Genomic DNA, 14,623 nt, shown 5'->3' with positions numbered 1-14,623 from the left:
CATTATGAAACAACATTTTTCATATATTGTTTTTGTTTTTAATCGATCCTTGTTTCTACGAACTTTACGAAAATTATTAATAATATCCTATTCCACTGAATTCTTTGTATATTATCTCAGGAAAAATTTATATTTTATATTGTGTGTAACAAGATTTTCCATTGTTCAACTATAAAACGGTAAGAAACAAAATTTCAGAAATACGCATGCCTTGTAAGTAACATTATAACCTTGTCTTTTCTTGTTCGTAGAAGAACCTTTAATTGGCTATAATATCTAAAATAGCAAAATAAGTTCGCAGTACTCTTTTAAGGAATTAAATAAATTCAATTATGTGTACAGCAATCCTCTCTTAAGAACCGCAATCAACATTTCATTTTGAACTTTTTCAAAATCTACGTAAAATCGTACTATTAAAAATTACGATAGTAACGTGAGACAGTGTTACTTTTGAGGGAAATAAGTTGATCGACACGATAGACACTGAATGTACAATCGCCTTTAAAATCTTTGGAAAATTTTATTTTTGCCGTGAATAATTCTGGTTAGGCATTTTAATTCATCGAATGCAATTTAAATCGATTCATCTACTGCATTTTTCGTCCTTACTGATTTTCTTTTACGAGTGAGAACAAGTTCATTGCTAATTCTGTGCAAGCTACAGACATACTCAACGCTAATACCATCATTAATTTTGGCGCACATATAGGATAGACATATGGAATACAGTCGATCGTCATATGTTCTAATATCTTCACTGCACTAATGTCGTTAAATTTCTAGTTAAACAGCTTTAATAGCTTGTATCATATTATCTATGAAATAATTATTTCTTAAATTTTTCTACTCTTTATCTAACTTTGTTCGTAGCATTTAAAGGGAAAATTGACATGCATTTGATTATTTACTATATAAACTATATAGACGATCATATGGCAATAAAGTATTTTTTTCTTATTATGTCATAATCAAAAGCATAAACACTTCACATCTTCATTGATTTACTAAATCTCAATTATCATAGTATAACTACGCTTTTTTCTTTTGTTCCAAATCACAAAATAAACCAACGTAAATTTCAGTTCAATAAGGACACGAAGACACTTCCTACTGCGGCTGGAACGTCAAATGTACATTAAATAAAAGAACGATAACTATTAGCAATGGTAGCTAGGAGAGAGTGTTTAGGTCGTCATAACGCGTGATGTACAAAATTCATATCGATCGACATTATCAACACTGTCAGAACTGTACTGTAACTGTAACCGTAAGTACAATGTACAGAATATAATTTTGTTTTCTCATATTTCTACCCTATCTCATATTCGTAATTTCTCCTCTGTCTATATCTCAACATTTATCTTCGAAGTATCTATGTTCTTCAATAATAGGGGACCAATCTTTGTCTTCCATCGAATCGTCCAAGAAGCGACAGTTTTAGAGAGAGATGATTGATATTTTATGATGTAAAGCCTAACTGAAATTGGCAGTCCCTTAAAAGAACGATTACGTCATTTTCTTATAGGTATGTACATATGTAACTTCCGTCTGAATTGCTAACACAATAACACCAGCAATCAAACAGCTTTGCCTCGATACAATAAATGAAATAATATGAAAATACCGTCATTAAATTTCTTTACACTTTACCGAATCAATTTACTACCACTTGATACTTTGGATCTATAAAGAATCGCTTCATGCATTCGGCACGGCATGCCAGTTTTATTGAGTTTGTGGTTCCGTGCGTTTCGTTTCTTTACAAGTCGTTGTTTCGAAATTTGGAAACATGGACGGTAAGAAGAAGAGACGCAATATACTTATATTATACAGTGATCAAAATATTTATCGTTTCGTTTACTAATAGTATTAACAATATCTGAATTATATTTCTGTATATATTCTATATCGATAATTTTATTCAAATATAAATCATTCAAATAATTTTATTCAATTTTCGAAATATTTAGTATTTCAGAAATCCGGGGAACAGTATCCTAATATATATGACATTCCTTATTATAATATGATCAAGAAGTATTTAAGATTTTTGGGCCTAGATCCACACCAAAAACATGGATTGATCATTGTAATTATAATGGTGATTAGTATGACAAGCGGACTTATTCCAATGGTAAGGTAAACCTATTGTAGGTACATGTGATAGAAATAGTACTATAGTTAAAATGTGGTAATTGATTGAATTCTGCGTAATAAATTAAATAGTCAAATAATGTCATTAAACAACTGAAACTTATAATTCATTAGTCAATCGTATTGTACGGATCATTATACACCAAGAATCTGGACATGGTGCTCGAGTGTTTGCCACATTTAGGTGCACTTTTGACCAGTATCGTTAAAATATTGAATGTTCATTTCAACAGAGATAATGTACGTAAATTTATTACTATTGAACAATCTTTTCGGAAGAAAGCATGTTATAAAGTTATGACAACATGTGTTATGTTCTAGTTTAGAAAATTGTTCGATTCTATAACGAAAGAATGGCAGCAGCTGAAATTAAGTCAAGATTTGTACATTCTGGAAGAAGTCACCATACGAGGCAGCAAAATGGCAAGATTGTATCGAAGTAAGTTATCATGTCTTAATTTTTTAATTGGCTTACTTTTAGTACACGTAAAAACGGATTCGTACCACTCAATATTTCACACATAAATGATCAATTCTAATCTTTTCAGATACTTTACTGATATGTATGGTACTTTTTTTACTCATTCCACTGATTTCTCCTATATTGGATATCGTTCTTCCACTAAACGAAACTCGATCACGACAACAACTAGTAAATGTTAATTACGTGTTTTTTGACAGCGATAACTATTTCTACTATGTGTACTTACATTTATCTTGGGCGACGGTAGTAATTTCGATAAGCATAGTTACCGTAGATTCTTTATTGATGCTTATAGTTCACCACAATAGTGGACTATTTATAGTATGTGGGTGAATATGATTTACTGAATACAATTATATTACATATAGTTATGTATATATATTGCTGCTTTAAAATTGTTAATACGTTGCAAAATAATTATAAAATTACTGATGATCAGATTGTACAGATATTTATTACAGTGGGTCACGAAAGTACTTGAGCATCCAAATATTAATCTTTTACTACTTTGTTTATAGTAAATGTCTTGTAGCTTTTATGTGCATTTTAAGATTGGTTTCAAATTTTATTAAAACAAAAATGACAGAGTGTCGCATTACTGTCAACAAAATTTCAAAACGCTTTATGCAACATATACAATAGATGTATACATGAAACAACATATATACTTTCGTCGACCACTGTATGTACCAATAGACATTATAAAAATTTCTTTTAATTCTCGTTATACATCCAGGCACCAAATCCAGAAAAAAGCAAGGCACTTAAATTCATTCACTAATGAAGCTGTGTCGGAACATTACACATATAAACAGATCAGAAATTGCGTGATTATGCATAATAAAGCCATAGAGTTTGTATTTAACAAATAACAATATAGTATAATAAATTTTCAAATTATTATTGAATGACATTAATCATTTTTGGTCATTGCATTTTTAGCTTTTACGATATATTAGATGAAAACAATCGACTTAGCTATATGATTCAAATTGGATTAAATATGATTGGTATAACCACGACAGCTGTTCAAGTAAAGACATTCATACAGTGAAAACCAACCAAAACTTTCAAAATCATTAACCTAATCAATTGTTTTATATTTGCAGACAGTAATTAACTTAGATAGACCGGGAGAATCAATTAGAAGCGCTGTGCTATGCGGTGCTAATCAGTTTCATTTGTTTATGCTCAGTTTACCCGGACAAATACTTATAGATCATTGTAACGAGCTAACGAAACAACTGTAGGTGTTTATGTTTTCAAAACGTAAGTGCGGTATAATCTCGAATATCAGATCACAGATTAATGAAAATTTGTGGATGGTCCTATATATGAAAAATTGAAAAATAACAATAGGAACTGATTTCCTATGTTCAAACAAAGCTATTCGATTAACCGGACAGCGCATATCATGCTTAGATCGGATAATCAAGATTCTACTGTAATTTTATTAATCATAGAATGTAATGTTTTACTTGACATCGAAACAGATACAATTCTACATGGTATGGAGCACCAGTAAAAGTTCAAAGAATGCTTTACATGATGCAAGTAAGAACTAGACGGCCATGTACATTAACTGCGTGTGGATTGTACCAAATGAATATCGAGAACTTTGGAACTGTATGTAACACAGCATAAGTAGATTGTAATTGTTGTACTATATCAACCATTATTTACAATCGTTTTCATTGTAAGACCTTCAAAACCTGCATGTCGTACATTACGATGATAATGTCATTGAAAGGATGAAGTTCACTGTTATCTCTATATCATTTTATACTTGGACTGAGTAAGCATGAAGATGGTACAATACCTGATATAATACTTTGTCATTATATCGAACGTACAAGTAGTGTTAATAAATCACGATGATTAGTACATATACTTTAATTAGCAAGTGATACTGTAAACCTTCCCAAAAATTACTGTGCTGGATCTTTCTAAATATCGCCAGATACAATGTGTGTATGTATACACGTTTATTAACGTCGTCAAGGTAAACAGATATGATACAAGTACTCAATTAATCAAGTGCGTAATAATTGTTTTTTTATTTTTTTGCATCACATAAATAACGTCGTTGCGCAGTTATATCGGAAAACACTGCAAACGAAAACATAATGGCTTTGGTAGAAATTCGAACGACTTCACTGAGCAATTACATGTTTATCAGCGAACGCGTTAGTAGTGCAATGTGTAATCAATATTTCAGAACAACTACAGATCTTGGTCTTTCAAGGAAATCGACAGGTGGCAAGACAATGGCGTACGTGTCATCTTTTACCTACTATACGATTTTTACCGTACTTTGAACCTGCTTAAAAAATAATACGTACCTGTCCAGTAAACAAAATGATTCACAGCCGTATTTAATGATTGCAATTTCATACTTCATGTAATGCCGAGTATTTAGTACAACTGTGTTTACCAGATATTGTCCGCCAGTTCTGGAAATGAATAGGCATATTTATATACTTTACGACCATTAAATAGTTACAAACGGTGTTACGCTTGCATATGGTTTCATTAACTACCATGGCGCAATTCTAAAAACCTGGTCTCATGGACAGTAAGGCAAAGCTACAACGAGATAATATTTACATCGCGATTAAAATATATAAAATGGCTCGCAAAAGTATTATATTTAGTATTTCAGGGAAACGTAAAACGGTATCGTGATATGTTCGAAATCTAGTACCATAAAGTACTCAAGAAGTACTTACAATTAGTGGGACTACTCTTGCGACAAAAGCAAGAATTCCGGAAATACTAGCGCAATTGTCGTGATGATTAATATCACATGCATACTCCTGCCACCTGTAAAGAGAAGAATATTTTTTAAAAAGTTTTTACAGATAAAAAGAAGAAACTGAAGAGTGAATTATACGTAATAGATTAAGTAATCAGGTAAGATTGATAAAAAATCGGAATACGAATCGTTAGTTATTAGAAATATATACGGGAATCTGTACGCTCAATGTGGACGCCGTGCTTGTATGCCCAGTATCATTAAATTATCGAATATACATAAGTATAGAAAGGACGTGCGTCAATTTTACATATAACACAAAGAAGATTTCAGGCAACAACGAAATGTTTAAAGGACATGCTATTTTATATATTGTAGTTTAACAAGATGTTCGATTTCGTGTCGAACGAGTGGCAGTAGTTGTAATTAAATAATGAATTATCCGTTCTAGAAAAAATAGTCCTGCAAGGCAATGAAATGACCCAATTGTATGGAAGTAAGATTAGTGTATAAAGTGATTCACAAAATTGAGTCTATTTTTAAAAGTTGAACCAAACAACTTGAGTTTTTGTTTTAAGACGTTAGAGACAATAGTTTACTGGATGACGTGTGAGAAAGTTTCGAAAAAATTGTAACGGTAACTTTATACTTAATTATTGTTTAATTCAATGTTCTATACTTGTAAATGTAATTTTTTGATCTGAACCTGTAATGAAAACTTAAAAAATACGTCTTGTAGATCTATAACAATTATGTACATGCTACAAAATTCAGCGAAACCGATTCATATAGAAACAAGTCACAGGCATCGAAAGATATAACAATGTTTAGATTGATTACAGTTATAGGCCAAAAGTTGTGAAAAACTACGATTTTCACCATTTTTGACAATGTTTAGCTCATAACAACGCTAACCCAGTTCAATAAAATTACTTATTGCAGGATAATTAGCATACATATGTATATGAATTATAGGAATATCAACTTCAGTCAAGACCTTTATGTTTCAGACAGTCGTCAATTTTGATAGACCAATAGATGCTCTTAAAGGTGCTGTATTTTGTGGAACCAATCAGTTCCGTTCGTCTGTGTTCAGTTTACCTAAACAGTACTTCTAGACTATTATGCTGACTTAGTGAAACAATAGTACGTGTTTAGTGTCGTATTTAGTGTGACCATCATATGCAAGTTATCATACTAATCTGGAATGAAACGTTTAACCGAATTGAAATAGGTACAATTTCACATGGTGTAACATGTGGGTAAAAATTCAAAAAATGTTTTGCATGACGCAAATAAGGAGGCAGAAGCCATGTGTCTCAGCAGCAGATGGGTTGTAGGAAATGAATATGGAAAACTTCGGAATATTATGTATTTCTATAAGGCTGACATAGTTATTTATATGTACTTATATATGTATACCGTAATTGTATATTATCTACTCTCCGATTATTTTAAATTTTAGAACCTTCAAAACGTGCATGTCGTCATTCACAATGATAACGTCGGCAAAATAATGCTTTCACGTCAGCTGTGGGAAATATGGTAGCATAGTCATTATGTTCTGACATTGAATTTGGACTAAGCAAGAATGCCGATCATAGTAAAAATAATCGACATATATTATTAATTTTGTACTATTTAAATCACCCTATCGAATATGCAAGTAAAATTACATGTCTATATTAGTGATTAACTACTATTAGTACTTACTAGATTTCTTCCTCTATATATATATTATTCTTCTATTATATGTTCACAGTCAGTTTCATATTCGTGTTATAAAATAAGAAGTAGAATAAAGCGACCAATTTTAGTTACAATCATGATACCTGCATCTTGTATAAGTAACATGAGTATATACCTACCGAATGAAATGATTTTGTCGAAAATGCAAATAACATTATGAAACAACATTTTTCATATATTGTTTTTGTTTTTAATCGATCCTTGTTTCTACGAACTTTACGAAAATTATTAATAATATCCTATTCCACTGAATTCTTTGTATATTATCTCAGGAAAAATTTATATTTTATATTGTGTGTAACAAGATTTTCCATTGTTCAACTATAAAACGGTAAGAAACAAAATTTCAGAAATACGCATGCCTTGTAAGTAACATTATAACCTTGTCTTTTCTTGTTCGTAGAAGAACCTTTAATTGGCTATAATATCTAAAATAGCAAAATAAGTTCGCAGTACTCTTTTAAGGAATTAAATAAATTCAATTATGTGTACAGCAATCCTCTCTTAAGAACCGCAATCAACATTTCATTTTGAACTTTTTCAAAATCTACGTAAAATCGTACTATTAAAAATTACGATAGTAACGTGAGACAGTGTTACTTTTGAGGGAAATAAGTTGATCGACACGATAGACACTGAATGTACAATCGCCTTTAAAATCTTTGGAAAATTTTATTTTTGCCGTGAATAATTCTGGTTAGGCATTTTAATTCATCGAATGCAATTTAAATCGATTCATCTACTGCATTTTTCGTCCTTACTGATTTTCTTTTACGAGTGAGAACAAGTTCATTGCTAATTCTGTGCAAGCTACAGACATACTCAACGCTAATACCATCATTAATTTTGGCGCACATATAGGATAGACATATGGAATACAGTCGATCGTCATATGTTCTAATATCTTCACTGCACTAATGTCGTTAAATTTCTAGTTAAACAGCTTTAATAGCTTGTATCATATTATCTATGAAATAATTATTTCTTAAATTTTTCTACTCTTTATCTAACTTTGTTCGTAGCATTTAAAGGGAAAATTGACATGCATTTGATTATTTACTATATAAACTATATAGACGATCATATGGCAATAAAGTATTTTTTTCTTATTATGTCATAATCAAAAGCATAAACACTTCACATCTTCATTGATTTACTAAATCTCAATTATCATAGTATAACTACGCTTTTTTCTTTTGTTCCAAATCACAAAATAAACCAACGTAAATTTCAGTTCAATAAGGACACGAAGACACTTCCTACTGCGGCTGGAACGTCAAATGTACATTAAATAAAAGAACGATAACTATTAGCAATGGTAGCTAGGAGAGAGTGTTTAGGTCGTCATAACGCGTGATGTACAAAATTCATATCGATCGACATTATCAACACTGTCAGAACTGTACTGTAACTGTAACCGTAAGTACAATGTACAGAATATAATTTTGTTTTCTCATATTTCTACCCTATCTCATATTCGTAATTTCTCCTCTGTCTATATCTCAACATTTATCTTCGAAGTATCTATGTTCTTCAATAATAGGGGACCAATCTTTGTCTTCCATCGAATCGTCCAAGAAGCGACAGTTTTAGAGAGAGATGATTGATATTTTATGATGTAAAGCCTAACTGAAATTGGCAGTCCCTTAAAAGAACGATTACGTCATTTTCTTATAGGTATGTACATATGTAACTTCCGTCTGAATTGCTAACACAATAACACCAGCAATCAAACAGCTTTGCCTCGATACAATAAATGAAATAATATGAAAATACCGTCATTAAATTTCTTTACACTTTACCGAATCAATTTACTACCACTTGATACTTTGGATCTATAAAGAATCGCTTCATGCATTCGGCACGGCATGCCAGTTTTATTGAGTTTGTGGTTCCGTGCGTTTCGTTTCTTTACAAGTCGTTGTTTCGAAATTTGGAAACATGGACGGTAAGAAGAAGAGACGCAATATACTTATATTATACAGTGATCAAAATATTTATCGTTTCGTTTACTAATAGTATTAACAATATCTGAATTATATTTCTGTATATATTCTATATCGATAATTTTATTCAAATATAAATCATTCAAATAATTTTATTCAATTTTCGAAATATTTAGTATTTCAGAAATCCGGGGAACAGTATCCTAATATATATGACATTCCTTATTATAATATGATCAAGAAGTATTTAAGATTTTTGGGCCTAGATCCACACCAAAAACATGGATTGATCATTGTAATTATAATGGTGATTAGTATGACAAGCGGACTTATTCCAATGGTAAGGTAAACCTATTGTAGGTACATGTGATAGAAATAGTACTATAGTTAAAATGTGGTAATTGATTGAATTCTGCGTAATAAATTAAATAGTCAAATAATGTCATTAAACAACTGAAACTTATAATTCATTAGTCAATCGTATTGTACGGATCATTATACACCAAGAATCTGGACATGGTGCTCGAGTGTTTGCCACATTTAGGTGCACTTTTGACCAGTATCGTTAAAATATTGAATGTTCATTTCAACAGAGATAATGTACGTAAATTTATTACTATTGAACAATCTTTTCGGAAGAAAGCATGTTATAAAGTTATGACAACATGTGTTATGTTCTAGTTTAGAAAATTGTTCGATTCTATAACGAAAGAATGGCAGCAGCTGAAATTAAGTCAAGATTTGTACATTCTGGAAGAAGTCACCATACGAGGCAGCAAAATGGCAAGATTGTATCGAAGTAAGTTATCATGTCTTAATTTTTTAATTGGCTTACTTTTAGTACACGTAAAAACGGATTCGTACCACTCAATATTTCACACATAAATGATCAATTCTAATCTTTTCAGATACTTTACTGATATGTATGGTACTTTTTTTACTCGTTCCACTGCTTCCCCCTATGTTGGATATCGTTCTTCCACTAAACGAAACTCGACCACGACAACAATTACTTAATGTTAATTACGTGTTTTTTGACAGCGATAACTATTTTTTCTACGTGTATTTACAGTTATCTTGGACATCAATAGTAGTTTCGATAATCATAGTTACCGTAGATTCTTTATTGATGCTTATAGTTCACCACAATAGTGGACTATTTATAGTATGTGGGTGAATATGATTTACTGAATACAATTATATTACATATAGTTATGTATATATATTGCTGCTTTAAAATTGTTAATACGTTGCAAAATAATTATAAAATTACTGATGATCAGATTGTACAGATATTTATTACAGTGGGTCACGAAAGTACTTGAGCATCCAAATATTAATCTTTTACTACTTTGTTTATAGTAAATGTCTTGTAGCTTTTATGTACATTTTAAGATTGGTTTCAAATTTTATTAAAACAAAAATGACAGAGTGTCGCATTACTGTCAACAAAATTTCAAAACGCTTTATGCAACATATACAATAGATGTATACATGAAACAACATATATACTTTCGTCGACCACTGTATGTACCAATAGACATTATAAAAATTTCTTTTAATTCTCGTTATACATCCAGGCACCAAATCCAGAAAAAAGCAAGGCACTTAAATTCATTCACTAATGAAGCTGTGTCGGAACATTACACATATAAACAGATCAGAAATTGCGTGATTATGCATAATAAAGCCATAGAGTTTGTATTTAACAAATAACAATATAGTATAATAAATTTTCAAATTATTATTGAATGACATTAATCATTTTTGGTCATTGCATTTTTAGCTTTTACGATATATTAGATGAAAACAATCGACTTAGCTATATGATTCAAATTGGATTAAATATGATTGGTATAACCACGACAGCTGTTCAAGTAAAGACATTCATACAGTGAAAACCAACCAAAACTTTCAAAATCATTAACCTAATCAATTGTTTTATATTTGCAGACAGTAATTAACTTAGATAGACCGGGAGAATCAATTAGAAGCGCTGTGCTATGCGGTGCTAATCAGTTTCATTTGTTTATGCTCAGTTTACCCGGACAAATACTTATAGATCATTGTAACGAGCTAACGAAACAACTGTAGGTGTTTATGTTTTCAAAACGTAAGTGCGGTATAATCTCGAATATCAGATCACAGATTAATGAAAATTTGTGGATGGTCCTATATATGAAAAATTGAAAAATAACAATAGGAACTGATTTCCTATGTTCAAACAAAGCTATTCGATTAACCGGACAGCGCATATCATGCTTAGATCGGATAATCAAGATTCTACTGTAATTTTATTAATCATAGAATGTAATGTTTTACTTGACATCGAAACAGATACAATTCTACATGGTATGGAGCACCAGTAAAAGTTCAAAGAATGCTTTACATGATGCAAGTAAGAACTAGACGGCCATGTACATTAACTGCGTGTGGATTGTACCAAATGAATATCGAGAACTTTGGAACTGTATGTAACACAGCATAAGTAGATTGTAATTGTTGTACTATATCAACCATTATTTACAATCGTTTTCATTGTAAGACCTTCAAAACCTGCATGTCGTACATTACGATGATAATGTCATTGAAAGGATGAAGTTCACTGTTATCTCTATATCATTTTATACTTGGACTGAGTAAGCATGAAGATGGTACAATACCTGATATAATACTTTGTCATTATATCGAACGTACAAGTAGTGTTAATAAATCACGATGATTAGTACATATACTTTAATTAGCAAGTGATACTGTAAACCTTCCCAAAAATTACTGTGCTGGATCTTTCTAAATATCGCCAGATACAATGTGTGTATGTATACACGTTTATTAACGTCGTCAAGGTAAACAGATATGATACAAGTACTCAATTAATCAAGTGCGTAATAATTGTTTTTTTATTTTTTTGCATCACATAAATAACGTCGTTGCGCAGTTATATCGGAAAACACTGCAAACGAAAACATAATGGCTTTGGTAGAAATTCGAACGACTTCACTGAGCAATTACATGTTTATCAGCGAACGCGTTAGTAGTGCAATGTGTAATCAATATTTCAGAACAACTACAGATCTTGGTCTTTCAAGGAAATCGACAGGTGGCAAGACAATGGCGTACGTGTCATCTTTTACCTACTATACGATTTTTACCGTACTTTGAACCTGCTTAAAAAATAATACGTACCTGTCCAGTAAACAAAATGATTCACAGCCGTATTTAATGATTGCAATTTCATACTTCATGTAATGCCGAGTATTTAGTACAACTGTGTTTACCAGATATTGTCCGCCAGTTCTGGAAATGAATAGGCATATTTATATACTTTACGACCATTGAATAGTTACAAACGGTGTTACGCTTGCATATGGTTTCATTAACTACCATGGCGCAATTCTAAAAACCTGGTCTCATGGACAGTAAGGCAAAGCTACAACGAGATAATATTTACATCGCGATTAAAATATATAAAATGGCTCGCAAAAGTATTATATTTAGTATTTCAGGGAAACGTAAAACGGTATCGTGATATGTTCGAAATCTAGTACCATAAAGTACTCAAGAAGTACTTACAATTAGTGGGACTACTCTTGCGACAAAAGCAAGAATTCCGGAAATACTAGCGCAATTGTCGTGATGATTAATATCACATGCATACTCCTGCCACCTGTAAAGAGAAGAATATTTTTTAAAAAGTTTTTACAGATAAAAAGAAGAAACTGAAGAGTGAATTATACGTAATAGATTAAGTAATCAGGTAAGATTGATAAAAAATCGGAATACGAATCGTTAGTTATTAGAAATATATACGGGAATCTGTACGCTCAATGTGGACGCCGTGCTTGTATGCCCAGTATCATTAAATTATCGAATATACATAAGTATAGAAAGGACGTGCGTCAATTTTACATATAACACAAAGAAGATTTCAGGCAACAACGAAATGTTTAAAGGACATGCTATTTTATATATTGTAGTTTAACAAGATGTTCGATTTCGTGTCGAACGAGTGGCAGTAGTTGTAATTAAATAATGAATTATCCGTTCTAGAAAAAATAGTCCTGCAAGGCAATGAAATGACCCAATTGTATGGAAGTAAGATTAGTGTATAAAGTGATTCACAAAATTGAGTCTATTTTTAAAAGTTGAACCAAACAACTTGAGTTTTTGTTTTAAGACGTTAGAGACAATAGTTTACTGGATGACGTGTGAGAAAGTTTCGAAAAAATTGTAACGGTAACTTTATACTTAATTATTGTTTAATTCAATGTTCTATACTTGTAAATGTAATTTTTTGATCTGAATCTGTAATGAAAACTTAAAAAATACGTCTTGTAGATCTATAACAATTATGTACATGCTACAAAATTCAGCGAAACCGATTCATATAGAAACAAGTCACAGGCATCGAAAGATATAACAATGTTTAGATTGATTACAGTTATAGGCCAAAAGTTGTGAAAAACTACGATTTTCACCATTTTTGACAATGTTTAGCTCATAACAACGCTAACCCAGTTCAATAAAATTACTTATTGCAGGATAATTAGCATACATATGTATATGAATTATAGGAATATCAACTTCAGTCAAGACCTTTATGTTTCAGACAGTCGTCAATTTTGATAGACCAATAGATGCTCTTAAAGGTGCTGTATTTTGTGGAACCAATCAGTTCCGTTCGTCTGTGTTCAGTTTACCTAAACAGTACTTCTAGACTATTATGCTGACTTAGTGAAACAATAGTACGTGTTTAGTGTCGTATTTAGTGTGACCATCATATGCAAGTTATCATACTAATCTGGAATGAAACGTTTAACCGAATTGAAATAGGTACAATTTCACATGGTGTAACATGTGGGTAAAAATTCAAAAAATGTTTTGCATGACGCAAATAAGGAGGCAGAAGCCATGTGTCTCAGCAGCAGATGGGTTGTAGGAAATGAATATGGAAAACTTCGGAATATTATGTATTTCTATAAGGCTGAAATAGTTATTTATATGTACTTATATATGTATACCGTAATTGTATATTATCTACTCTCCGATTATTTTAAATTTTAGAACCTTCAAAACGTGCATGTCGTCATTCACAATGATAACGTCGGCAAAATAATGCTTTCACGTCAGCTGTGGGAAATATGGTAGCATAGTCATTATGTTCTGACATTGAATTTGGACTAAGCAAGAATGCCGATCATAGTAAAAATAATCGACATATATTATTAATTTTGTACTATTTAAATCACCCTATCGAATATGCAAGTAAAATTACATGTCTATATTAGTGATTAACTACTATTAGTACTTACTAGATTTCTTCCTCTATATATATATTATTCTTCTATTATATGTTCACAGTCAGTTTCATATTCGTGTTATAAAATAAGAAGTAGAATAAAGCGACCAATTTTAGTTACAATCATGATACCTGCATCTTGTATAAGTAACATGAGTATATACCTACCGAATGAAATGATTTTGTCGAAAATGCAAATAACATTATGAAACAACATTTTTCATATATTGTTTTTG

At 31.2% G+C, this 14,623-nt stretch overlaps 2 protein-coding genes and 1 long non-coding RNA gene across 3 annotated transcripts; 2 read left to right on the top strand and 1 right to left on the bottom strand.

Moving 5' to 3' along the window:
- Positions 1-1,063: 1,063 nt before the first annotated feature.
- LOC132906736 (odorant receptor 9a-like) lies at positions 1,064-4,311 on the top strand. The gene is made up of 9 exons (XM_060959198.1): positions 1,064-1,796; positions 1,971-2,134; positions 2,269-2,394; positions 2,476-2,593; positions 2,703-2,967; positions 3,375-3,491; positions 3,581-3,671; positions 3,748-3,884; positions 4,132-4,311. The coding sequence occupies exons 1-9, from the start codon at positions 1,790-1,792 to the stop codon at positions 4,280-4,282; spliced, it is 1,176 nt and encodes a 391-aa protein (XP_060815181.1). The 5' UTR covers positions 1,064-1,789; the 3' UTR covers positions 4,283-4,311.
- Positions 4,312-4,499: 188 nt separating this feature from the next.
- On the bottom strand, positions 4,500-13,813 carry LOC132906748 (uncharacterized). The gene is made up of 5 exons (XR_009658035.1): positions 13,685-13,813; positions 12,662-12,755; positions 12,275-12,385; positions 5,368-5,461; positions 4,500-5,091 (listed from the first exon to the last, which is right to left on the bottom strand). It is a non-coding gene; the product is annotated as an uncharacterized LOC132906748 (long non-coding RNA).
- On the top strand, positions 8,358-11,794 carry LOC132906744 (uncharacterized). The gene is made up of 9 exons (XM_060959212.1): positions 8,358-9,090; positions 9,265-9,428; positions 9,563-9,688; positions 9,770-9,915; positions 9,980-10,261; positions 10,669-10,785; positions 10,875-10,965; positions 11,042-11,178; positions 11,426-11,794. Exons 1-9 carry the CDS (start codon positions 9,084-9,086, stop codon positions 11,574-11,576), a joined length of 1,221 nt encoding a protein of 406 aa, XP_060815195.1. The 5' UTR covers positions 8,358-9,083; the 3' UTR covers positions 11,577-11,794.
- Positions 13,814-14,623: the final 810 nt, after the last annotated feature.

This window comes from Bombus pascuorum, chromosome 5 (assembly GCF_905332965.1).
Source record: "Bombus pascuorum chromosome 5, iyBomPasc1.1, whole genome shotgun sequence".
Lineage (NCBI taxonomy): Eukaryota > Metazoa > Arthropoda > Insecta > Hymenoptera > Apidae > Bombus > Bombus pascuorum.
Note: the sequence above shows the minus strand (reverse complement) of the source record. Positions and strands in the feature narration are given on the sequence as shown.